Source organism: Tasmannia lanceolata, unplaced genomic scaffold (assembly GCF_043159265.1).
Source record: "Tasmannia lanceolata isolate RefF3 unplaced genomic scaffold, GAP_Taslan_0.1 ptg000004l, whole genome shotgun sequence".
NCBI classification, from domain to species: Eukaryota; Viridiplantae; Streptophyta; class Magnoliopsida; order Canellales; family Winteraceae; genus Tasmannia; species Tasmannia lanceolata.
In genome coordinates, this window is record NW_027518681.1 from 9,313,428 (window position 1) to 9,338,191 (window position 24,764).

General features: G+C 38.1%; 1 protein-coding gene across 4 annotated transcripts in view; it reads left to right on the forward strand.

The window, feature by feature from the left end:
• The window catches only part of LOC143876251 (protein SABRE-like), a 109,175-nt gene extending 84,881 nt beyond the window's left edge, over positions 1-24,294 (forward strand). For 3 of the 4 annotated variants that reach the window (XM_077377982.1, XM_077377984.1, XM_077377986.1), the window contains 8 exons: positions 7,429-7,568; positions 11,770-11,842; positions 21,489-21,590; positions 21,687-21,875; positions 22,040-22,384; positions 22,470-22,637; positions 23,148-23,538; positions 23,676-24,294. In XM_077377982.1, the coding sequence (XP_077234097.1) occupies positions 7,429-7,568; positions 11,770-11,842; positions 21,489-21,590; positions 21,687-21,875; positions 22,040-22,384; positions 22,470-22,637; positions 23,148-23,538; positions 23,676-23,797 (1,530 nt within the window). In that variant the 3' untranslated portion in view covers positions 23,798-24,294. The remainder of the gene's footprint in view (positions 1-7,428; positions 7,569-11,769; positions 11,843-21,488; positions 21,591-21,686; positions 21,876-22,039; positions 22,385-22,469; positions 22,638-23,147; positions 23,539-23,675) is intronic. The other variant, XM_077377983.1, reaches the window with a different exon arrangement.
• Positions 24,295-24,764: the final 470 nt, after the last annotated feature.

Here is a 24,764-nt window from a genome sequence, read left to right on the forward strand (position 1 = left end):
TTAGAGAGTGAGAGATATGATCGTTAGATCATCTAGGATTAGATGAGATAGGTAGTTTGGATAGATAAGATGATATGGATTAGGATAATCTTTCTGTAGATCTTATCCTTATCTTATGTTTATCTGTAAGTGCTTATTTAAGCACATGATGGTGTTAATGAAAAATATCCCAGATTAGCAGAACTCTCAAATCTCAATATGGTATCAAAGCTATTCGATCTTGTGGCCTGATCACAAGTCCGTGTTCTCGTCCTCCGGCGGACGGCCGATCTAGCCGTCCGCCCGGCCCATTCCATTTAGCAAACCCTCTATCAAACCTTCCTTCATTTAAACCCAAAACAAATGGAAACCAGCCCCACCGACCATGGCCCTCGATGTTGCCATATTGCCATTGGTAGGGATCACCCAAACTCCTCGCCTTCGCTACCCCAAGCACACGGTCATCATCAACCCGATGAGTCACCTACGGTGGCCAGACCGAGACATCTCGATCTCTTTGACGAAGGCTGATCGCCATCCATGGCCCCTAGCCCTCTTGGGCTTTGTGGCTGTGAAGTTAGAAGAAGCCAAGAAAAGATGTTATCATCAAGTTCTCAAGTCAGTTTTGATGATGGATGGATGCCTAGGGCATCAGGTTCTTCTCTCTTAAATAGACATATCATTACTCACATTAATTCGATTCAGAGAGAAAATACCAGCGCAATAAATCCAGCTAGAAATGGTCCATCTTCTTTACCTGGCATGCTCATGCATCTAGGTATGGACACTTGGCATGCTCATGCGTGGATGAGTCTTCAAATGCTCATTTTTTTGTCCACTCATGAAAAGGGAGAGAGAAATTCCAACCCATCTGTTCCTACTTTACTCAAGGCACCCATTTCATTTGGGTATTAGGAATACACACCCCACAGTTGGGACTCCTTTAATTCTAATTTCTCGAATTTTTCATTAAACTTTTAGTCATCCCTCATTTTCCTTCATGAACCGCTCTTCTTCGTCTTGTTTTGTGCACCCCTAAATCTGTTGTGCACACCCCCTCCAAAAAAAAAGTCACATATTTCCCAATATCTTGATATATGCACCCATCTTTTATGCATTGTCCACAATTCTTTGTCATATTTCTACAGTTCTACCATAGTCGATACATGTTGCCACCATTCTCCATAAATGTTGCCACCATTCTCCAACTGCCACTCTCCTATCAATTTCCCATTTTCTCCCTTTTATTCCTTGATCCATTTCAATTGAGGTACCTCTTTGAGGTGCGTGCCTGAAATAGGAGCTCTACTCAATTGAGGGGCTCAATTTCTCGAGGTTCGTGCCTGAGAGAGTCAAATTCCTTGAGGATTGGCATCAAGGAATTGGTCCATTGTGACCTATTTTCTTAAAGATCGGTATCTAAAACCGATCCATCATTGAAGATCTGTAACGACCCGGATTTGGGGCAAATTTTTTTTTAAACATAATTTTTTTTTCCAAATTCCAAAATTCCAAAATCCGAATCGCTACTCCAAAAAGGGAAACAAGCGGACAAAAGAAAACCAACACAACTCACAAAGTAAAGGCACTTTGCCCAACAAGGCCATATGGCCAAACACTCTTTCCTCGATCCCTTTAACTCCCTTATTTTGTGTTCATGTCATCATGTCAACCTACAACCAAGAACTGTAGTAACTGAGTCAGAACGAGCTGAACAAGATCCCTTAGTGGGCTCACATAATAAAAGTGCACGGTAATGAAATTGTATTATAACAACGATCCTTATGTCAATGAACTGAATAGGCAACAATTTGAATCGAGATATGAAAATCGAAATAAGAGTACAAGTACGATAGTCAAAAGACATGAGAACAACAAAGAGGATATCAATGATCATGGTAGAGATAAATAACGCAAGAATCAAAACCTTGTATTTGAGGAAAAGCATATATAGGTACTGTAAAAAAAAATCACATCGTATACCAAAGTATACGGTCTCAAATCCGAATCATCATATGCATATATCCCAAGTCATCATCACCTGGCCGAAGCGGGTGGAAGCATAGGTCTTTATGCCACGCATATATATAGGTCAATAACGTTACCATACAGCGACAAGGAGTATATGCATAAGATCATACGTCTTTTTTTTTCAAATCAAATCCTTTCAAAACTCTCTTCTTTTTTCTTAAAATTCCAAGGTACAGAAATATGATGTATGAACATAGGGAACAGAACTATAATATCAAAACCATTAAAGGAACCATTATCATAAGAGTCCACTATCACTTGCCTTAGTGTTTGACCGTTGAAGAAGATGAAAGACTCTTAAGTATTAATCGAGAAGCAACCTTGAAGACGAAAAATCAATCGATGCAAAACCGTAGCTTTTCTTATTCCTTTCTCATTTCATCTCATCTCTCCCTTTCCTTCAATTATTAGGTGATTAAAAATAACCCTAGATGGGTTTATTTATAAACTTAGCCTAGAGTTTTATTTTAAGAAGGATTCTAATTATTAGATTTCTAATTATAATTTAATACTAACTTAAGAGGGATGGAAATATCAATATTGGGTTTCCTAGCTTATTCTAATATATTATTAGTATTTAGGTTATATTAGGTTACTTTTACATATATCTTTTTTTAAATAAAACAACTTAAAAGTTGCCTAATAAGACAAAACTCGTAACTATGCCTAACTCTAACAGAAAAATAGTCATAACTTGCTCAAATCATGTTCGAATTGCTAAAACTTTGGTCCGTTGGATAGGTATTCGAAATACCCATTTGCCGGGACCAAAATCATGTCGAACGAACAAGATTTGATGCCCCAAAAATTAGTTATACTAAAAAAACGAAAATATACTGTTGTGATTTTTGGTCGGGGATCTACGGTCCAGATTTAATTAAGGTTATTAACTTTCTAGGCCCGTGTGGGGCCAGGTCTTTACAAGATCGATCCACGAAAACTCGCCCAAAGAGGCTAGAGATCATCTTCCGAGAGACCAAATATTCCGCAACCAGATTCAATCATCCGGCAACAGACAATCATCCAGCATCAGACAAGAATCACCGTATTCAGCAACATCGATATCTTTAGCTGGTAGATTATCAAAGTTTGTACATCAAATTGGGGAATTTTAATTGGGGATTTTATTGTAATGTCAAACGTATGTTGATTTTTAATCCACATACGTTTGAGGGGGCATGTTAGAGAGTGAGAGATATGATCGTTAGATCATCTAGGATTAGATGACATAGGTAGTTTGGATAGATAAGATGATATGGATTAGGATAATCTTTCTGTAGATCTTATCCTTATCTTATGTTTATCTGTAAGTGCTTATTTAAGCACATGATGGTTTTAATGAAAAATATCCCAGATTAGCAGAACTCTCAAATCTCAATAACACCCACTTTCAGTCCACTTCATTTCCCAGATCTTTTGACAACCGAACACCCTAACTTTTACTCCACTTCGCTTCAGTTCTACTCCACATACGGCTCACTTCACATCATTTCACTTCTCCTTCTATGGATTAAGTTGCTTCCTCAACTTGAAGTATGTTGGGGTTTTATAAGTCGAAAGCTTTTAAACAACGTCTTCAACCATCACTAATTAAGGTGATTCCTCAACTTAAGTACACTGGATTTTTATAACTCGGAAGATTTTAAACGTCGTCTTCAACCATTACCTTGGACCTCTTCAATTTCATGGTATTAATTCTTATAAGCAGCAACACTAAATATATCTCCCATCAAATACATTGCTCCATATGTTCTCTTTCTCATTACATTTTTTGAATTGTTATTTTCCTTTTCCTTTTGCTTTTCCTATTGTGGTTATGTTCTCTTTTAACATGTTCTCTTCAACAACAATGATTCATGAGACCTGCTGATGCTATGCGTGCTTCTAGGGCCCTAGTACACCCACCTCCACTTCATTATCATCATTTTCAAGTTATTCTTCAACTCCAACCATCTTATAAATGTGCAATTTTCAATTTTCATTCACTTCATCTTCAAATATTTATCCATATATTCACCACCTCTATGGTTTTTTGTTTTTTTTTTCTAAATCCCCTTACATTTTATGAAATGAATCATAAACATTTAATCATATTTTGCAAATCTTATTTGATAAAATACCATATTCCCGCCCCGAACCCCCACACTCTACCTCCTATCTCCACTTATGGGATACGTAGGCAACGTATTTAGAAATTAAATGAATAAAACAAGAGAACAAGCAACGGGAAGGAGATGACAATAAATATAAACTGATTGATGTGTGGGTTCTTCAAATTCTCCATGTAGATTGTCAAATCTTTATCCCTGTGTTGTCCAAAAAAAGTAAAAGAATGAAAATTACATCAAACGTAATTGAAAATCAAGAATATTGATCATTAGATGGAGACTCACACACGTCAACTTTCACCCCCCTCAAGTGATGAGACTCTAATCTCTCACCTTTTGCCATTTAAAACATATTTTCATGTTTGAGATGCATTTGCAACGTTGCGTCTGCTACTAGCTTTCCTCATGTAATAGAAATAGTGAATTGATATTTCCGCTTCATTTTTCCCATTCCACCTGATTTTTCCTAAATGAAAAAAGTACTCATATCACCTCCATTTCCATGCAAGTGCAAATCACAAGAGAGGAAAGGAGGACAAGAAAACCAAAGAAAGGAGTCTATCCTCGTCATCTCCTCAGGTGGCTATGGTTGATTATATTTATGCCTATGGACAGGTGGTGATGCAAAATGAGGTAATAGCGTAAATTCTAAGGTGTGACTAAATGTCAAAGTCAACGTCGCATGGAAGCCCGATAGAGGGTGTGATGGCCATGATGAGTCAGGGTACAAGGACACAACATGTGATGTAGTCATGCTAGCAATGATAAGCAATGAGATCATAGGTGTGGCCTTGGATGAAGGCAGCATCATCGACAGATAACAGCACAATGGCAGCCAGTTGTATGCATGGTTTTAAACTTCCACCGACGTGTTTTGATTTTGGCTGATGTGTCGACTTCCATATGGACCAAAGTCAAAAGCAAGTCCAGACCAAAGTTTTAAGTCTGATTCCCTGCGTGCACCCACATGACCAAAAAAGCTAATGTATTCGGGATAAATTAACAGTCATTCCATTAAGAAGATTAGTAAGGTGAACAGTCAAAGAAATGGCACGATCAACTTTCAAAATATGTGAAATATGCATGTTTAGAATGAATCTTTCTGTTCCTAACATGAAAAACGCATGTCTCCTGGTGTCCCATCTTGTGGTGATCTCTAAATGTGTATTTGTGCTTATCCAAAGTTTTAAGTCTGATTCCCTGCGTGCACCCACATGACCAAAAAAGCTAATGTATTCGGGATAAATTAACGGTCATTCCATTAAGAAGATTAGTAAGGTGAACAGTCAAAGAAATGGCACGATCAACTTTCAAAATATGTGAAATATGCATGTTTAGAATGAATCTTTCTGTTCCTAACATGAAAAACGCATGTCTCCTGGTGTCCCATCTTGTGGTGATCTCTAAATGTGTATTTGTGCTTATTCTAGCATTTACTGAAGTTCCATCTTAAGTTCATCGTTTTGATGGATTTCCATAAACTTTTAGGATTTTTACAAGATTTCCATAGGGTTCCATAAACTTCCATAAAGTACTTCCACTTTTATGGGGACATTAATCCGAACTTAAGCTATTGTTTGAACTTGAATCCTTGATTGTGTGAGATGGGGTCACAATGATGCTGTTGAATGGGATGGTATTGTTGGTAAAACCACTATGGCCAGGTGAGACGTGTGATGGGGCTTTGATAATGAGAGCAGTAAAGAGGAGGCTTATTCATGGCTGAGCAGGGCCATGCTGGCCTAAAGTTGACAGCAAGACATCAAGGCCAAGCAGCCACCGAGGTTGTTGCAAAGGATCTGTGTAGAGCTGTCAGAGGGAAAGGTGTGTATGGCTAGAGATAGGTGAAGGCCAAAGGTGCAGCTCAGTTTTGATGAAAGTTCACATGGAAACTATTTCCGGCATTTGTGGTGTATTTTGCAACATTATGGGTAGAAGGTGACTCCTCTAAGATGCTAGATCACCTGCTCAAGTGATGGTATATAGCCTGTAACCATGGGGGCAAGTGGATATCAATAGCCAAGCTTGGGATTTATGATGAGAAATTTGACCCACCTTATCCACAGTCTAGGGGATGCAGCCTAGTTGGCAGACTCTCGCACTAGTCAAACGTGGATATGGAGCCACTTTATTGGCGATGTTTTACTATTAGTGATCCTAGTAGTACTGTCGTATTTGATATTTCTTTTTGTACTTTGTATTGCGCACCATCCCAACTCACTCTAGTTCTTTTTAATCTCTCATTCATCTCTCTTTGTCATAGTTCTAAGTTGATCTGAAATTATTTTCCGAATGAGATGTGGAGATTTACCCATAGTTGCCAGAGTAGTAAGCAAGTACGAGAAGCGATGCGGGAAGTGAAAGCAGGGAAGGCGGGGGGGTTAGAAAAGAGAAAATGCAGGAAGCTGAAAGCTCTAAAAAAGTTAAGAGAAAATGTGTGGGAAGCGTCATTGAAAGTAAGCATGAAGCATGTAAGAAGCCTCATTGGAAGCGAATACATAGAAAGAGTAGGGTTGTAGTAAGTTAGGGAGGAAGGCTTAATATAGGTAATGATTACAAGTTGGGGAAAAAGACTTTGTGACTTATTAGAATTACGTTTTAGGAATTTATAGTTTCACATATTTTATTCATGTATATTTAATGGTGAGTTTTTTTCAAAAAGATCCACATAATTTTCATTTGAAACTTAAGATAAGTTTTCAAGTTTTAAATGTACTCTTTTCTTAAATACACTCCTTCAGCATTATTAGGAAGAAATAATCACCTAAATAGGAAGCTTACTCTTAATTAAGAGGAAACACGTAGTAAGAGTCTGGGAAGCGCAGGCCCTTAATTTGGGATGCGAGAACTTAGCTTTCGATGCGAGTTTCTGCGGAAGCGAGCGTCCCATCCAGGTAGGAAGTTTCCGATAGCTAATTTACCCCATCCGATTAGTTTTTCATGGATAAATTCAGAATTAGACATTGAGACCATGAAAGTTGTGTGTAATATCATAATCTCAAGTATATGGTTGGCATTATTGTTTTATATAGCCATGCTTTTAAAAAGATATAGCTTCTGTAATCTGTACTCATGGCGTGCTTTAGTTGTCACAGCATGTCAATTTTTTCTCCTGATATGGAGCATTTTCATGCATTATCATTTCAAATAGTATCTGACCTATTTGACTATCATGGTTTTGCAAGTTTGCATGATGTGTGCCTTGAGGAAAAGTATTCCATAGTTTGAAAGTTTCAGAATGTTTTTACAAGAACCGTTTCCCTTGCGGCTTGTAGTACCATTCCATCTTCTGATGCAATTCTCTTGGCAGAGCTATGATTTCGATCGTGATTACAAAGACGTTGGTGTTGCTCAGTTTACAACTAAGTCCTTTGTTGTGAGGAACTGCCTGCTTGGTGGCAAATCTGACATGCTTCTATCAGCCTGGAACCCACCTCCTGAGTGGGGAAAGTAAGATTATTTTTTTTCTGTTTGTTGATCTATATTGTTGATTTCTGCAGCTTTTTTTTTCATAACTGGGGGTTTTGGTTGCATCTTAAGTCCATTTTTTTTTTTTCTAGATTTACATTTACATTCGCACTTTCAACTGGTGACGCAGTCAGAAAAATTATCACTTTTTTGAGTTCCATATACAACTGATAATCAGATCAATTTGAACTCTTTTGTGTGGGATTGATTATCTTTCTCTACCACCTAAGCATACTGTGAATTGATGACTTTGGATCCTTTATGATAATAGGCGGCTCCTCCACAGTAACAGAACAAGACCTAAGGCAAACCCATCTCGCTCCAAAAAAATATGGATGTGTTCTTGCAAACCTGAAATCTTGGTATTCCAAATCATGCAAACCCATAATCTTGCTCTTCCCAATCTTACAAACCTAAAATCTTGCTCTTCCAAATCTTACAACCCTGAAATCTTGTCTTCCAAATCTTGCAAACCTGAAATCTTTTCTTCCAAATCTTGTTTTTCAAATCGTGGAAACCTGAAATCTTGCTCTCCCAAATCTTACAAACCTGAAATCTTGCAACAAACATGAAATCTTGCTCTTCCCCATCATTAAAAACTAAAAGCTTGCTCTTGCTCTTCCAAATCTTACAAACTTGAAATCCTACTTTCAGAAAAAAAAAAAAAAAAAAAAACATGAACTCTTGCTCTTCCCCATCACAAAAACCTAAAAGCTTGCTCTTCCAAATATTACAAAGCTAAAATCCTGTCTTCCAATTCCTACTCTTTCAAATCTTACAAACTTGAAATCTTGCTCTTCCCAAGCTTACAAACATGAAATCTTGCCCTTACCGATCCTATAGACCTAACATATTGCTCTTCCAAGTCTTGCAAACCTGAATGTGTTCTTGCAAACCTGAAATTTTTCTTTTCCAAATCTTACCAAACTGAAATCTTGCTCTTCCAATTCTTACAAAGTTGAAATCTTGCCCTTCCTAATCTTAATAATCTGAAATCTTGTATGGTCGTTCTGAAGCTAAAGGTTGGGCTTCTAATTCCCGTTGCTGTTTATGTTTGTTTCTTTCCATCTAACTTTATTCCTTTGTTGGTTTTTCTGTCATGGAGCTGCTGCATAAGAAAGAAAGGTGGATAGCTGAGATTATTCAGATATATGTCATTTATCAGTTTCTCAATTATGGACCTTAAATATTCTAGATTACTGGATATATCATAAGCTATGTTCCAATAACTTTTATTCATTTTTTCTAGCAATCAGGTTTTCATATTGCACATATAATATAGCAGATATAGAGCTGGTAGCATTGTTGGAACATAGAATTTCTTGTAATATTCCAATGCTACTTAGAGCTATTTCTGGAGATGCTAAATAGTGTTATGTATGAACAATTCAAATGGAGCTGAGTGGAGAGCATCAAATCTGGAACTCTTATCTTTCCAAGTCATTAATGAATTTTTTTTTTTTTTGAAATGGTGAATCATATTAGAATGGAAAGGGAAGCCCGAGGTGGGACAGCCCAATAGAACAGATTACAAGATAAGAAAGCAGAAACAGAAAAACACAACAACAACAGAACAAGACATGGCTGATCAAGGGGGCAGGTAATCAAACCATTGTAAAGAGTCACTATTCACACCCCTCTTGGCTAACAGATCAGCCTTCTCCTTGGCCGCCCTCCTCACATTCTTCAAGACAGCCGATGACCCTGATATAATCTCGTGGATCTCATCTACGATCGGCAAGAATCTCCAAGGAGGTGCCACTCCCCCCTTAAGCCACCGGATAACATTTAAGGAATCCCCTTCAATAATAACCTTGTCAAGACAATCACCACTTATTTTCTTGATATCGTAGAATACCACCTTAACTTCCGCCTCCGAAGCATCGCATACACCAATCAGACCAAAGAAGGCCCATTGAACAACGCCCTCGCCATTACGGCATAACCCTCTCACCCCGGCCGGCCCCGGATTACGAAAAGAAGCACCATCAAAATTAAGTTTGAACATACCAAGAGGAGGCGGTTCCCATCTTTGGACGATCCTAGGCAATCTTTCACTACTAAAACACACTTTCCTCCAACCTTCCCAAAGGTCAAAAGCCGAAACAAATTGAAATAATGGAAGACATCTCGTCCATGAAATCACCAAGGCGATAATGCGCATGTACAGAAAATACGGAGACTTCGCCTTACCCTCAAAGATCCTAGAATTTCTTTCCTTCCAAACAACCCACCAAGCAGCAAGCAAACAAACTTCCCACAAGATTTTTCCTTTTTTTCGCCAAGGCACTGCGCCCCACTGATGTAACAACATCCGAATAGACCTCGGAAAAACCCAACTGATTCCAAACCTCAAAAAGATACATCTCCAGATCAATCGGGTGAAAGAACAATGCATGAATAAATGGTCCACAGATTCCCCTTCCTTAAGGCAAAGAGAGCAATGATCGACAAGCCACATGCCATGGTTTCTCAGGAAATTAATTGTCTGAATCCGGTCGCGACAAACAGCCCATCCAAAGATACTCACCCGTGGCGGACAATGATATTTCCAAACCTAGGCTGAATAGAATGGAGTAGCACTGGGCATCAAACTCATGTAGAACGATTTGACAGAAAAACTCCCGGATGGTTCCACGGTCCATATTCTTCTATCTATCCCTTCCACCTTAATGAAGCACCCCTCAAGAGGGTGACACAGACTGGAATATGACTCTAGTTCCCAATCAAAGAAATTCCTTCTAAAGGAAGGGCACCACAGTAACTTCCCACCACTACGATCAAAACATTCACTCGCAAAGGCTTCGTTCTTGTCAGCCACCCTAAAAATATTGGGGAATAAAAGATTTAATGGCCCCTCAGCACACCAAACATCACTCCAAAATTTGATCCTATTGCCCTCATACACCCTAAACCGAATTTTCGAATTAAAGGGGACCGACATTTTCAAAATGTCTCTCCACACAGTCACCCCTTTATTCCTATATAGGTCAAAAGACTCCCAACCCCCATCTTGGCATCCATACTTGCTACAAATGACCCTAACCCACAAATGGAGATGCTCTTCTCCAAATCTCCACAACCACTTTCCCAAAAGAGAGTGGTTGAACTCCCTGATCCTCCTAATACCCAAACCACCCATCTTAACAGGGACACAAAGATCATTCCAGCTCACCAAGGATATCCCCTTTTTCTCAGCATTTCCTCCCCACAAAAATCTATGTTGGTTCTTTTCAATGCACAAAGTGACACTAACCAGACACATGAAAAGAGACATATAATAGATGGGAATGTTGGTCAACACTGCCTTCATCAACACAAGTCTACCACCTCCGGACACCAAATTCCTTTTCCAAGGAATTCTGGGAGCCGGTAATTGAAAAGATTGATTAATGAAAAAAATTTACTGTATTTTTCATACAAAATGCATATTGGGTTCTTTGTTTTTTTTTATGGATAAGCTGGGGTTAGGAAGACCTCTACCAGAATGTATTAATGAAAAAAGATATACAGGGAGCTTGATAAGCCATCCTAACCTCCATAGAGGAAAGGGGAACAAAACAACAACATAGTGAAAATGCCCACAAACAGCTTGGGCAAAAACACAGAAGACAACAAACTAAAACTAGAAAGGACCAAACCAAAACTGCAGGACACAAAATATGCCAAAAACCACCTTCAAGCACCAACTTCCCAAAACAGCCAAGCCCTCTAATTGATCTAGCTTTGGGGGAGGCCTGGATAAAGATGGAAGAACACAGGAAGAAACTGGTTGAAGGAGAAGAGCAGGAGATTTTCCATTTTTGTCTTTTTTCCTTTTGAATCCTTTGCCATGAACCATCTTCAATGGAAGTTCCGCTAGGGGAACCAGCCGAAATATGATTGACTCGCTGATTGATCACCAAAGATTGCAAATTTGTTGCCATCTATGTTAACTTGGTTAGGATTTGTGCTAATGCCTACGATGTTGCAATGAGTGGGATTATTTGAATCTGTTGTATGTGGAGTGAGTGTAGCTGTTTCTTCCACTTGGTTTAGGGGTTCTTTGTTCTGACATCTTCTTTTAGTAGGAATTGTTGAACTTGATAAGATTCTAATTGCAAGAAATGAAGGAGATGGCTTAAATTTTTATTTTTTTTTAGTATCTACAAATTTTCATCAGTTTCTATCATTTTGGCTGCAGAAATTTTATGCTTCGCGTTGATGCTAAGCAGGTAGCTCCAAAGGATGGAAGCTCTCCTCTTGAACTTTTCCAGGTCATTAGACATTTTCTCTTTTTTATCATTAATATTTGGTTAGGTTTTCTTACAATTGCTACTTTAGTTATTATTCAAGACGTGTCAGTAGCTTTAATTTTAATTTTATAGTTATTATTCAATTCATGAAATTTTTCTAAAGGATTCATTTAGCCGACCCCAACTAGTTTGGGACAAAGGCTTTGTTGAGTTGAGTATAGTTATTATTCAAGACGTGTCAGCAGCTTTAATTTTAATTTTATACAGAAGTTAAAACAGGCATGCAATTCTAATGTTTTTCCATAGTTTAGTCTTCTCATCTCTCTGGAGTTGTTCAGGACAAAAAATAATTGAGAATCTTTAAAGTTAAGACGGAATGAATCACTGAGATTTATGAAAAGAATCGCCAAGCAATGGGAGTTGGTTGTCTACAAGAGAGATACATAATGTAGTAAAGAATATGGAAGTAGAACATGAGTCACTGTTTGGCATGATTGCTCATGCAGATCACATCTATGGACTACCATATGCAGTTTACACATCGTCATTAATTACATATATTTTACAGGGCCACAAAGTGATGCTTTTTGGAGTTTATCATAATTCTATAGTTACCTGATTTAGATTTACAATACCTGACTGTACTTTGTAACTGGATTTGGGCCTTGTCCTCTTTGTGAGTAACCATAATAGGTACTCTGGAATCCAATGTAATATCATTGTACTTGACAAAATATCAAATACTGTTTGTAAATTTGCATATGATTTGATTAAATCCCTAGGATAAGATTGGATGGCACCAGTTGACTCCTTATATACCCTTTCAGCTCAAAACTTCTAATTAAAAGTTTAAAACATAACCCAGCAGTGCCTTGATTATATCCATTCCATAGTATTGCCGTAAAATGTAAATGTCTTATAGGGATATTTAAACTACCTATAAATATAAGATTAATTTAATTGAATTGAAGATGCATGCTTAATATGGTTAAGATATCACTATCTGATGTGGGAACTGCAATAGGAAGTGGAAGAGTAGATGAAGAAGATACTAATTCTGAGATGTCCACATTTGAACTTGAAAAATAGGATTTGTCCACAAAAAAGGTCACATATGCACAAATAGGCTTTTTCTTTGAAACAATGTTATGGCTACAGACACTATAGGATGAACAAGAAATAATGCACTGAGTGACATCTCATGTGTTTGTGTTTGTGTTTGTTTTGTAATGCCTACAATAAAAAAGTGCACGTCATGAAACAAAGGAACCTCTAGTTGTCATGAGCGAACCTATCATAGACTCACTTAGTGTTTGTTACTTGTGTTATCATTTAGATGTTCCCCGTCACTAAAGTCACTCGTTGAGGGTATTTATGTAACTTGTGTAAGTGAGCTAGTATATATGAAGGTTTTGGGTTTTGGCTGAAAAAGGTTGGGCAGCAAGTCTTTGCATGGTTGGGCTTGGAGGACTGCAAACACCGGCTCCTATAAATGTTTTGGGAGAATAACTTGACCTCACGATTTTCTTCTCGTTTATCCTCTACAAACCTTAATCTTTGTCGGGTGATATACATCTTGATATCATTATCAAACCCAAGGTTTTAAATTTCAATTTTGGTTTCGGTTTTGGTCTTCACGGAAACGGAAATGTTTCAGTTTCGGTGGAAATCCTGTAACATCGCGGAAATATATGGAAGCATATGCAAATGATAGAATTTTACGATGAAACTTTAGAAACTGCTAGAATAAGCACAAATACACACTTAGAAACCATCACATAAGCAAGAAAGCCATCTATAGTGGTTTAATAACATCGAACACCTAGTGTCATGCATTGTTGTGCATATCTGGCATTAAATACCACATTTGACAGGTAATTCATATAAATGTTTATACAAAATACATACAGCACATTTCACATGTGAATTACATAAGTATAATCATAAACACGTACTCATAGTATGCCACTAATACACTTAGGGGCCATTTGGATACGTGGATTTTAGAATCCGGGATTTCTTCAAAATTGTAGCTAAGAGACAAGAGAAGAAGCAGACGCGCCGTTGTTTTTTACTCCTTTTTGACTTCTCGTCCTTCTTTCCGTCAGCAAGAGAGTAGTCGATCTCTCATATTTCCAGGTTTTAGAAATCTCAGGATGCAGGAAAGATTTTTAAAACCTGAATTTCGCACTTAAAATCCAAGAAACACTGTCTGGACAACATACACCAGCTTGATCATGTATCCTTTTACACTGTTTTCAAACTAAAAACCTGGATTCTAAAATCCGCGTATCCAAACGCCCTTGATGGTTTTGGTTTCAATATGCATTTTGGTTTTGATATGCATTTTGGTGGGGATGGAAACATTTCGATTGTTTCTTATCAGTTTCGGCGGAAATCTAAAACAATTATCAGAGCTATAGAGAGACTTTCAATTGTGCCTCACTGATTAAGATTGAAAGTAGTTTTTTAACCTTATGTTGGTATGGCATGTTTCTGATCAAGTGGAACAATCATCCTTATTCTAGTTCCTCCTAGATATTGCGGTTTCCCCATCCTTTGTTGTTCCCTACATCCCTTTGTGTCCCTTGACCCAAAATCTTAATTTGGCACCATTAGTATGATGTGGGCCCCGCATGCTAGCCCCCTTATTTGAAATCCCACTATAGTAATACCAATGAAAATTAGAAATTGTTGAATAACATGTATTAGGGTAGTTTAGGTATTACTTGTAGTAGTGAGGGTATCATAGTCTTTGTACTCATGTTGCCCTAGATGGGCCTATATATACATCATTTACATGAGGAGCTCCCTAGTGGAGACTCTCCATCTCTTCACTCCTCTTCTTCTTTCTCTCTTCTAGCCCTAATCTCATTTCTAACATGGTATCAGAGCAAAGGTCCATGAGAAAGAAGAAAGAAGAAGAGCTTGTCCTTGTTTCATACATCAAGCCATTCCCCCCCCTCTCTCTCTCTCTCTCTCTCTCTCTCTCTCTCTCTCTCTCTCTCTCTCTCTGACGAAACTTTTTTTGGGGTTTTCAAACCCTATTTTATCTCCCTTTCAGATTTTCTCTCCTAAATTCCCTACAATATCTCTTTCAGATCTTTCTCTCCTCATTTCTCTCTCATCAATCACGCCACTCTCTCTCTCTCTCTCTCTGTCTCTCTCTCTTCCATTCTTGCGCAACCTGAAATCTCTCTCTCTCTCTCTCTCTCTCTCTCTCTCTCTCTCTCTCTCTCTCTCTCTCTCTCTCTGTTTGTGCATATGCGCACAACCCATTTGGGTTTCCTCTATTTGTCGTAAATCAGAAGAAAAAAAACTCTTCCGAAAACCTGTTGTTGCGCCAACATTTCTCTCTCTTGTTTGCCGTAAGGCATCCCTCGCCTTCTCTTTGCTGTAAATCTCCAAAAAGAAAATAAAACAAAAAAAATTAACCTAATCTCCCCTCATTGGCTTCCTAAATCTCCACCCCAACCCTTAATTTTCTCTTTTCTATATATATATATATATATATATATATATATATATATATATGAGAAAACGGTTCCTACACATATGTGTAGAGAGTTCTCTACACACTAGCTTAAAATACATTGGGGGCCCACATTGTTTGGGTGATCCAAGCCATCCATTTTAAAGGCCCTCACATAGATAGGGTGTCTACAAAAAATCAGATCCACATCCCAACCCTACGATTTGTGGAGGTAAAATGGATGTCTTTAAACCTTCACAAATTAATCCATTTTTTGCCTCCACAGTTCGAATGGTTAGGATGATCCTATGGATCTGATTTTTTGTGGACACCCTATCTATGTGAGGGCTTTAAAAATGAATGGTTTGGATCACCCAAATAATGTGGCCCCCACTGTATTTTAAGCTAGTGTGTAGATAACTTATCTACACATATGTGTAGGAACCGTTTTCTCTCTCTCTCTCTCTCTCTCTCTCTCTCTCTCTCTCTATATATATATATATATATATATATATATATATATATATATTTGGTCTCTTTGGCTCTCCACTTAAAACTACCACTCTCAACTCATTATCCCAAATCCCCATTTGGACCATGCTTGTTCACCACCATCCAATTTGGGAAAGCCAAATGGCTCCCAACCAATACACCCAAACTCCATCCAAATCTCTTTATTCTCTCTTCCTTTGGGTTGTTATTCTAGGAATGCCCCAAGTGTTTGATGAAATGTCTCAAAGGGGTTTTGTGCCTTGAAAGTCCTCTTTTCGTTGCAAGTTTAAGGTTTTAGGCCTTCAACTTGAGGGGGAGTGTTGTCTAGTGTTGTCATCTCTTTCTTTCCATTGTTTTCTATGCCTTTTGTGTTGGTGTCATCTCTTTCTTTCCTTGTCTTCTATGTTTTCTATGTCTTTTATGTAGTTCTTCAAGGCGCACACCAAATGTTTGCTCAGATGTCTTAGAGAGGTGTTGTACCTTAGTTGTCTTCGTTTCATTGCAAGTTGAAGGTGTTCGAACTTCAACTTTGGGTTGGGGGGGGGGGGGGGGGGTTAGCATGTAGTTCTCCTCTTGTGTTTTTTTCTTTTGAGAGAGTTTTGTCCTCTTTGTTCTTCGTATTGTCTTCTTGAGGGAGTGTTGTCTTCATGTCTTGTTTTCTTTATCGTCTTCTCTTGTTTATGTCTTGTGTTGTCTTTTAGTCTCTGGGCTCATGTAGTTTCGCTCGAAGGGGAGTATTGTTGTGCTCCCTAGTCAGTCTTTGTCTTCTCGGCTTTATGCATGATCTCCTCTTTTCTTTTTTAATAAAAGTTACTAAAAGATATTAGGCCCTTCACAATTTCATTGTAAAGCCAGACCACCTTGGTCGTAGCCCTTTCTCTTTTCTTTTCTAATCTCATTTCTAACAGAAATGATTGCCTCACTAAGAACTAAGTGGAAAAGTCTATTAGCAATGTAAACAAGTTTGTTCCACTAATGCTGCAAATTTTAAGACATTGATAGAACCATGGTATTAAATTTCCACCAAAACCTTCCATCGCCGCCGAAACGATACCAAAATTGAAACGCATATTGAAACCAAAATCGTAACTGCATTAGTAGCATACTATGAGTATGTGTTTATGATTATATTTATATAATTTACATGTGAAATGTGGTATATGTATTATGTATAAATATTATAAATATTTATATGAATTACATGTGAAATGCGGCATGTATTGAATTGCCGGACATGCGTTGTCGCGCATGTCACTAGGTCTCGATGTTATTAAACTACTATGGATGATTGTCTTGCTTATGTGATACCTTATAATTTCATCTTTATGCTTCTTCTAGCAATTCCTGAAGTTTCATCTCAAAATTCTATCATTAGCATATGTTTCTATACATTTCTGATTTTATAGGATTTTCACCGAAATTTCCAATCGAAAGTGTGCATTTCTGTTTTCGTAGCGACCGAAAGTGAAACCAATATCTAAAGCCTTTTTTTCAAGTTGGAGTAGCGAATACGTCTTACTCAAAGAAGGAAGCTCTTTGCTAGTTAAAATCTGCCCACGAACCGAATGATATTATAGACCCACTCCAAAAGGAACTTGTCAACTTTGAACTGATTACGCTGCCTTTTCAAAAGTTCCACATCAGTAATGATGAGTTGATACACCTCTGCCCACATGCCACGAAGTGACCTATACTACTCACTCAAGCTGTTGTTTTCTTATTGAAACAGGAATATGTTATCAAATAGTTCATACTTCATATACAGGTGATATAATAGCATGAGAAGAATCTGTCACACATAGTTTTCAAAATCTCCTTGGATGTTTCAAGGAGCATCACGTTTGCAGTGGCTTGTGATTCTATTGTTCCATAACCACGTCATAATTTTGTTTTTTGTTTTTTTTTCTTAGTCACTCTTCATCTCTACTATTAGAATCAGTGGGTCTGCTTTCAGTCAAGAATTGCAACTTTCCTTTTGCACAAAGGCCTGCCCTCACAAATTTAGCTTGTGGGAGGTATTTGGGCACATGTTACTTGCGCACGATTTGTTTTAGATTTTGATAATCATTTGAGTCGAAAAAAAATTCATGGCAAAATTGGGTGTTTGGTTCGCATGTGTAGAATCGATTCTAGTCCAAAATTTATTCTATACTATGAGCCAAATGTCCAATTTTTTGAAGAATATGTTTTGGACTGAAAATTATTTCTCAAAATCGAAAACAAACAAGTCCTTAATTGTAGTCGCATCCCTTGCATCTCCATAATGGATGAAAAACTATGTATATCGTCAGCCACTACAGAGATCCAAGAGTAAGACAGCAACTGATATACAGATATGGCAAACTAGGCAGCAAGACATTGCAGTCCACATGAAGGAAGCATTAGCATAATTAGGGGAGCACAGTAGCCCACTAACCAATGTGTCACGGTCATAATTCTAGGTTGCCGGGTAGTACCCACACAATGGCAATTTTTTTTTTTTGAAAGAAAGGAATTGCCACACAAAGACACAACAGCTAAGCAAAGGTCATAGTAGTCAACAAGAAGTGTAGGTGTGTAGCAGCCATCACAAGAAAGCACAACAGCCACACTAAGGCTCATCACCAATCAAAATGGCATAGCTGCCGGATGAAGACATCATCGGTATTCTCATGAAGGTACAACAACCACACTAAGGCATTGCGGCACACAAAAAGGGATCAACAAGTCAACAGCCAGACAAAGGTACAACAGTCTTCCCACAAAGACACAACCTACGGCACAAATGTCTTTATCGGGAATTTATCTGCAAGGGAAAATCTCGTATATCGGGAAAAAATGGTAAAAATAAAATTATTTAAAAAATATATAAAAAATAAATTTAAGAAAAAATATAACTTAAAATATCGGAATAATATCACAATATTATCGGGATATTTTATGATAAAAAAGAAAATGTCACTGTATTTTTAAAATCTCGGGATTAGTTCGGGATTTTGTCGTTTTATCAAATTGTCGCGATAAAAACGAGATATTTTGAAAATATCGGAGATATTTGTGACATAGGCACAACAGCTACACAAAGGCATGTCAGTCTTCATGTCAACACACATCAGTCCACATATCAAGCAAAACAACACCACAGTCGAGTCTTCATGAAAACAGCTTCATCGCACATCTATCTCCTTGATTTATCACCAAAAAGGAATAGCTCAACTAGTACACTCTAGGACCCAATGAACACGGAGCACTTCATTGGTTTTATGTGCTCAAGAAAGAGAGTAAGCCCCGTGTTTCAAATGAATGGTTTGCATCACCCAAACAATGTGGGCCCCCATTGTATTTTAAACCGACGGAGTAGATAAGTTATCTACTCTATCGAGTATATATATAACTTATCTACACTAGTGTGTAGAAACCGTTTTCTCATATATAAGTTATCTACACTAGTGTGCAGATAACTTATCTAGATAACTTATCTACTAGTGTAGATAACTTTATCTACACTAGTGTGTAGAAACCGCTTTCTCATATATAAGCTATCTACGCTAGTGTGCAGATAACTTATCTACACTAGTGTGTAGAAACCGTTTTGCATCACCCAAACAATGGTTTGCATCACCCAAACAATGTGGGCCCCCATTGTATTTTAAACTGACGGAGTAGATAAGTTATCTACTCTATCGAGTATATATATAACTTATCTACACTAGTGTGTAGAAACCGTTTTCTCATATATAAGTTATCTACACTAGTATGCAGATAACTTATCTAGATAACTTATCTACTAGTGTAGATAACTTTATCTACACTAGTGTGTAGAAACCGTTTTCTTATATATATATATAGGGGAAACGTTTTCTGCGCGATACCTCAGATAAGTTATCTGAGCAAGAGCTCAAAAAATCATATGGGCCCACGTTGTCTGGATGATCCAAAGCATTCATTTGTATAGTCCAAAGAAAGATAGAGTGTGCACAAAAAATCTACTCCAAAAGATTATCCTAACCCTTCGATTTGTGTAGGTTAAAGTGGATGGGTATAAACCTCCATAAATCTGTCCATTTTTAACCTCCAAAAACCGAAGGGTTAGGATAATCCTATGGAGCTGATTTTTTGGGCACACCCTATCTATGTAAGCGACTATCAAATGAATGCTTTGGATCATCCAAACAATGTGGGCCCACATGAATTTTTGAGCTCTTGCTCAGATAACTTATTTGAGGTATCGCGCAGAAAACGTTTCCCCATATATATATATAAGAAAACGGTTTCTACACACCAGTGTAGATAAGTTATCTACACACTAGCTTAAAATACAGTGGGGGACCCACATTGTTTGGGTGATCCAAACCATTCATTTGAAAGGCCCTCACATAGATAGGGTGTCCACAAAAAATCAAATCCATAGGGGATCATCCTAACCATTCGAACTGTGGAGGCAAAAAATGGACTAATTTGTGAAGGTTTATACACGTCCATTTTACCTCCACAAATCGTAGGGTTGGGATGATCCTATGGATCTGATTTTTTGTGGACACCCTATCTATGTGAGGGCCTTTCAAATGAATGCTTTGGATCACCCAAACAATGTGGCCCCCACTGTATTTTAAGCTAGTGTGTAGATAACTTATCCACACTAGTGTGTAGAAACCGTTTTCTCATATATATATATATATATATATATATATATATATATATATATATATAGAGAGAGAGAGAGAGAGAGAGAGAGAGAAGAGTTCTTACTCCGCGGAGCAGATAACTTATCTACTCCGTGGGCTTAAAATACAGTGGGGGCCACATTGTTTGGGTGATCCAAAGCATTCATTTGATGGGCATGGGCCTTCACATAGATAGGGTGTGCCCAAAAAATCAGCTCCATAGGATCATCCCAACCCTTTGATTTGTGGAGGCAAAAAATGGACAGATTTGTGAAGATTTATACCCGCCCATTTTTGCCTCCATAAATCAAAGGGTTGGGATGATCCATTGGAGCTGATTTTTTGGGCAAAAAATGGACAGATTTGTGAAGGTTTATACCTGCGCATTTTTGCCTCCATAAATCGAAGGGTTGGGATGATCCTATGGAGCTGATTTTTTGGGCACACCCTATCTATGTGAGGGGCCATCAAATGAATGCTTTGGATCACCCAAACAATGTGGCCCCCATTATATTTTAAGCCCACAGCCGGGGAGTAGGAACTCTTTTGAGACATGCCCGCACCTAGAACTCCAGTAAACTTGGGAAGCAGCATTGGCATATATGAGGATATTCCATCTCAAGTATTGATCTCTTTCGTAATATAGGGTCCTATTCTTAATTTACAAGCATTTTCTGCCGAAGTCTTGAAGTCACCGGGGTATACTGGTTAAACTTGTTGCCTCAGTTTTGATTTGGTGAAATGATGTTTTTTTCTTTCCAAGAGATCTGATTTACAAGCATTTTCTGCAGAAGACATGAAGTCACCCCATACTGGTTAAACTTGTTGCGTAGTTTTGATTTGGTGAAATGATGTTTTTTTCTTTCCAAGAGATCTGATTTGGAATTGTTTAATAATCTTTGGCTATTAAACTATTTTCTGCGTAAATCAATGTTATCTTCTTTTTTTGGAAATAATGTTTTTTTCTTTCCACGATATCTGATTTGGAATTGTTTGATAATCATTGACTCTTAAACTATTGATTATATAAATAAATTTGATTTTTTTTGGGGCACTGAAGGTAGAGATTTATCCATTGAAGATACACTTGACCGAAACAATGTACAGAATGATGTGGGAGTATTTCTTCCCCGAAGAAGAACAAGATTCACAAAGGCGGCAGGCAAGCCACATGCTTTGGAGTTTTAATGGTGTACTATATTCTGTTAAATTTCTATGCATTACTTCTATAATTTGGATTACCTTGCAAATGATGCAGGAAGTTTGGAAGGTTTCAACAACAGCTGGATCAAAACGTGGAAAAAAAGGTTTGTCTATTTCTGAACCAACTCCATCAAGCAGCCATTCAACAAGAGAATCGGAGACCCCATCCAAATTGAGTGCCCCTGCGGCACCGTCTGCTACTGCTTGTATCAGTCAACATCCTGCTCCTGGTGATGCTTCCCAAGTATGTTTTTTTTTTATATACAAACGGGCCTGTAAGCCTGGCTTGATATTTCTGTTTTTGATTTTTTTTTTTTCCAGCACAAATTGTCAGATCTGATCATTCAACTCAATTTTGGATAATATGTGTTTAACCTGTGTAGCTTACATATTTGATCCTGCATGCAGGCGTCAAAGTTACAAAACCTAAAAGCAAATATTGTTTGTGGTTCAAATTCAGAGCTTCGGAGAACATCATCATTTGATAGAACATGGGAAGAAACTGTGGCAGAATCTGTAGCTAATGAGCTTGTATTATCAACCATCTCTTCCTCCAAAAGTGGCCCACTTACTTCAACACCGGAACATACTCATATTGGTAATGAGGAAAGCTCTAAAAATAAATCGAAGGACCCCAAGGCACTAAGACCCGGACGTTCATCTCATGAAGAAAAGAAGGTTGGGAAATCACAAGATGAGAAAAGATCTAGAGCTCGAAAGATGATGGAATTTCATAATATTAAGATAAGCCAGGTTGGTTTGAGTTCTACATGAAATTCGACATTCAAATCCTGGAATTATCCTTAGATTGACACTTATTTTCATGATGATATTGTAGGTTGAATTGCTTGTTACTTATGAGGGATCAAGATTTCCAGTCAGTGATTTAAGATTATTAATGGATACTTTCCATCGTGTTGATTTCACTGGCACCTGGAGGAGACTATTTTCACGAGTAAAGAAGCATATTATCTGGGGCGTTCTAAAGTCTGTGACCGGCATGCAGGCAAGTGATCTCCATATATTCATTTGGTTTTTTAACAAGAAGCTCATACAGAGTCGCCCATGTGACTCGCCTCGAAATCCCATCGACTCGACTTGACTCGGGAGTTGACTCGTACGACTTGTAAGAGTTTGACAACTATGCTTGAGAGTACCACAACCATGACAGAAGCTACGATAGAGACCACAAAACACAGCAGAAGAAAAAGTATTTTTATAGCTGTCTTTTCTGAGCTCCTAACCCATTTGGGCAGTTCAAATCCATTACCTCTTTCCACAAGAGCCATGTTATCCCAATCTGGCTCACCAACAAACTACCCCCTCCCTGTAACACTTGTTCTTTGTATTGCTAATTAGTTAACTTGGTTGTGTTTGTTGACAAGTAAATGGGTGTCCACTAAAAAAAAGGGCGGCCCAGTGCACGAGGCTCCCGCCGTTGTGGCTCTCCACTAATACTAGTTTATTATTCCCCGGACAATTGATTTACTTTTATTTATTATCTCTAATTGTGTAGGGTAAGAAATTCAAAGATAAGGCACAAAGGCAGAGGGAAGCCAATGGGACGGGTGTTCCTGACAGTGATCTTAATTTCAGCGACAGTGATGGAGGTCAGGCAGGGAAGTCTGATCAGTTTCCCATAACTTGGCTCAAGCGACCAAGTGATGGTGCAGGTGATGGATTTGTCACCTCCATAAGGGGACTATTTAATTCTCAACGTCGGAAGGCCAAGGCGTTTGTCTTGCGGACTATGAGGGGTGAATCAGATAATAATGAGTTCCAGGGCGAATGGAGTGAAAGTGATGTTGAGTTCTCTCCATTTGCAAGACAACTCACCATAACAAAAGCTAAGAGGCTTATTAGGCGGCACACAAAAAAGTTCCGCTCAAGAGGACAAAAAGGTTCAGGTAGTTTTTTTTTATTTCCTTTGTCCTTCAATATAAACCTCCATGAACGGCCACTCGATACAGTAGTACCTCCAAACTTTTGTGCTATTAAATCGTCCGATTATCTTATGTCATGTTTTGTTCACATGTTTTTTCAGGTGCAACGTCCCAACAAAAAGAATCGCGCCCATCATCTCCAAAGGAAACCACTCCATTTGAAAGTCACTCATCGAGTTCTTCCTCTCCCTACGAGGACTTCCATGATTTGAGCAGTCCATGAACTGGGTTTTCAAATGGGTGTTCTGTTGGTACCGTTCTTCATCAATGGCACAAACAAGGCTAATCCGAGTTTGCTTAGATCTCAGGCAGCACAATTGACTGCAAGGGTATAAAGGTGAGTTAAGTCATTTAATTTATCAACTCAACGACCTTCGAAGATGGATCGATCGTGTCTAGTATCTGAATAATTGCTTGGGTTTCTACCCAGCAAAGCAGAGCTGAAGAGGTGTTCTTGCAACAATTTTGTTTGTAACATGGCATTCTACTTCCATGGAGATAAATGGGAGCAGAAAAAGTGGGTCTTATCATATTGTGTATGAGGGATAATTACTTCCCTTCTGCATCAGTATCTATTTGTGAACCTTGTAGCCAATCCTCCTCTGAAGGAAGGGATTTGTGGGTTCCCAAGCATTCCATATTTTTTGTAAGTATGTATCTAATTTTATGAAAAGAAATAAAGGGAATAGAAGAAACCTCTCATGTCACCATTTATTTCTATATTTGGTCTCGAATATTATTTGCAGAGGAAATGATATTTAGGCCCCTTTCGATCACCAGGGACACCCATTGCCAGTTTAATTCGCAATCAAAGCCACTGGATTTTTCTGACTTCTAAGTGCATCAGCCCCTTTTTTGTCATTGATACACTGACGCTGGGTCTCCCTGGTGATCAAAAGGGGCGTAAATACTAAAAGCTATTTTGGGCATGTGACTGACAATTTTAAAAGTGAGCTATTACAGACCCTTAAAACATCTACATAAGACCTTCCATATAAAAAAATAAGGTAAAAGCAAATTAAATAAGACCTTCTCTTGTCTGTTATATGATTTGGGCACACAAATTCAAATATACAATCTTGTGCATTTTTTTAAATTTTCTTATTTGTTTATTTTCTCTCATTTGATGGTTCTAACCATTAGATTTACTGCTTATAAGGATCTGCTTAAATTTGAGAGAGAGAGAGAGA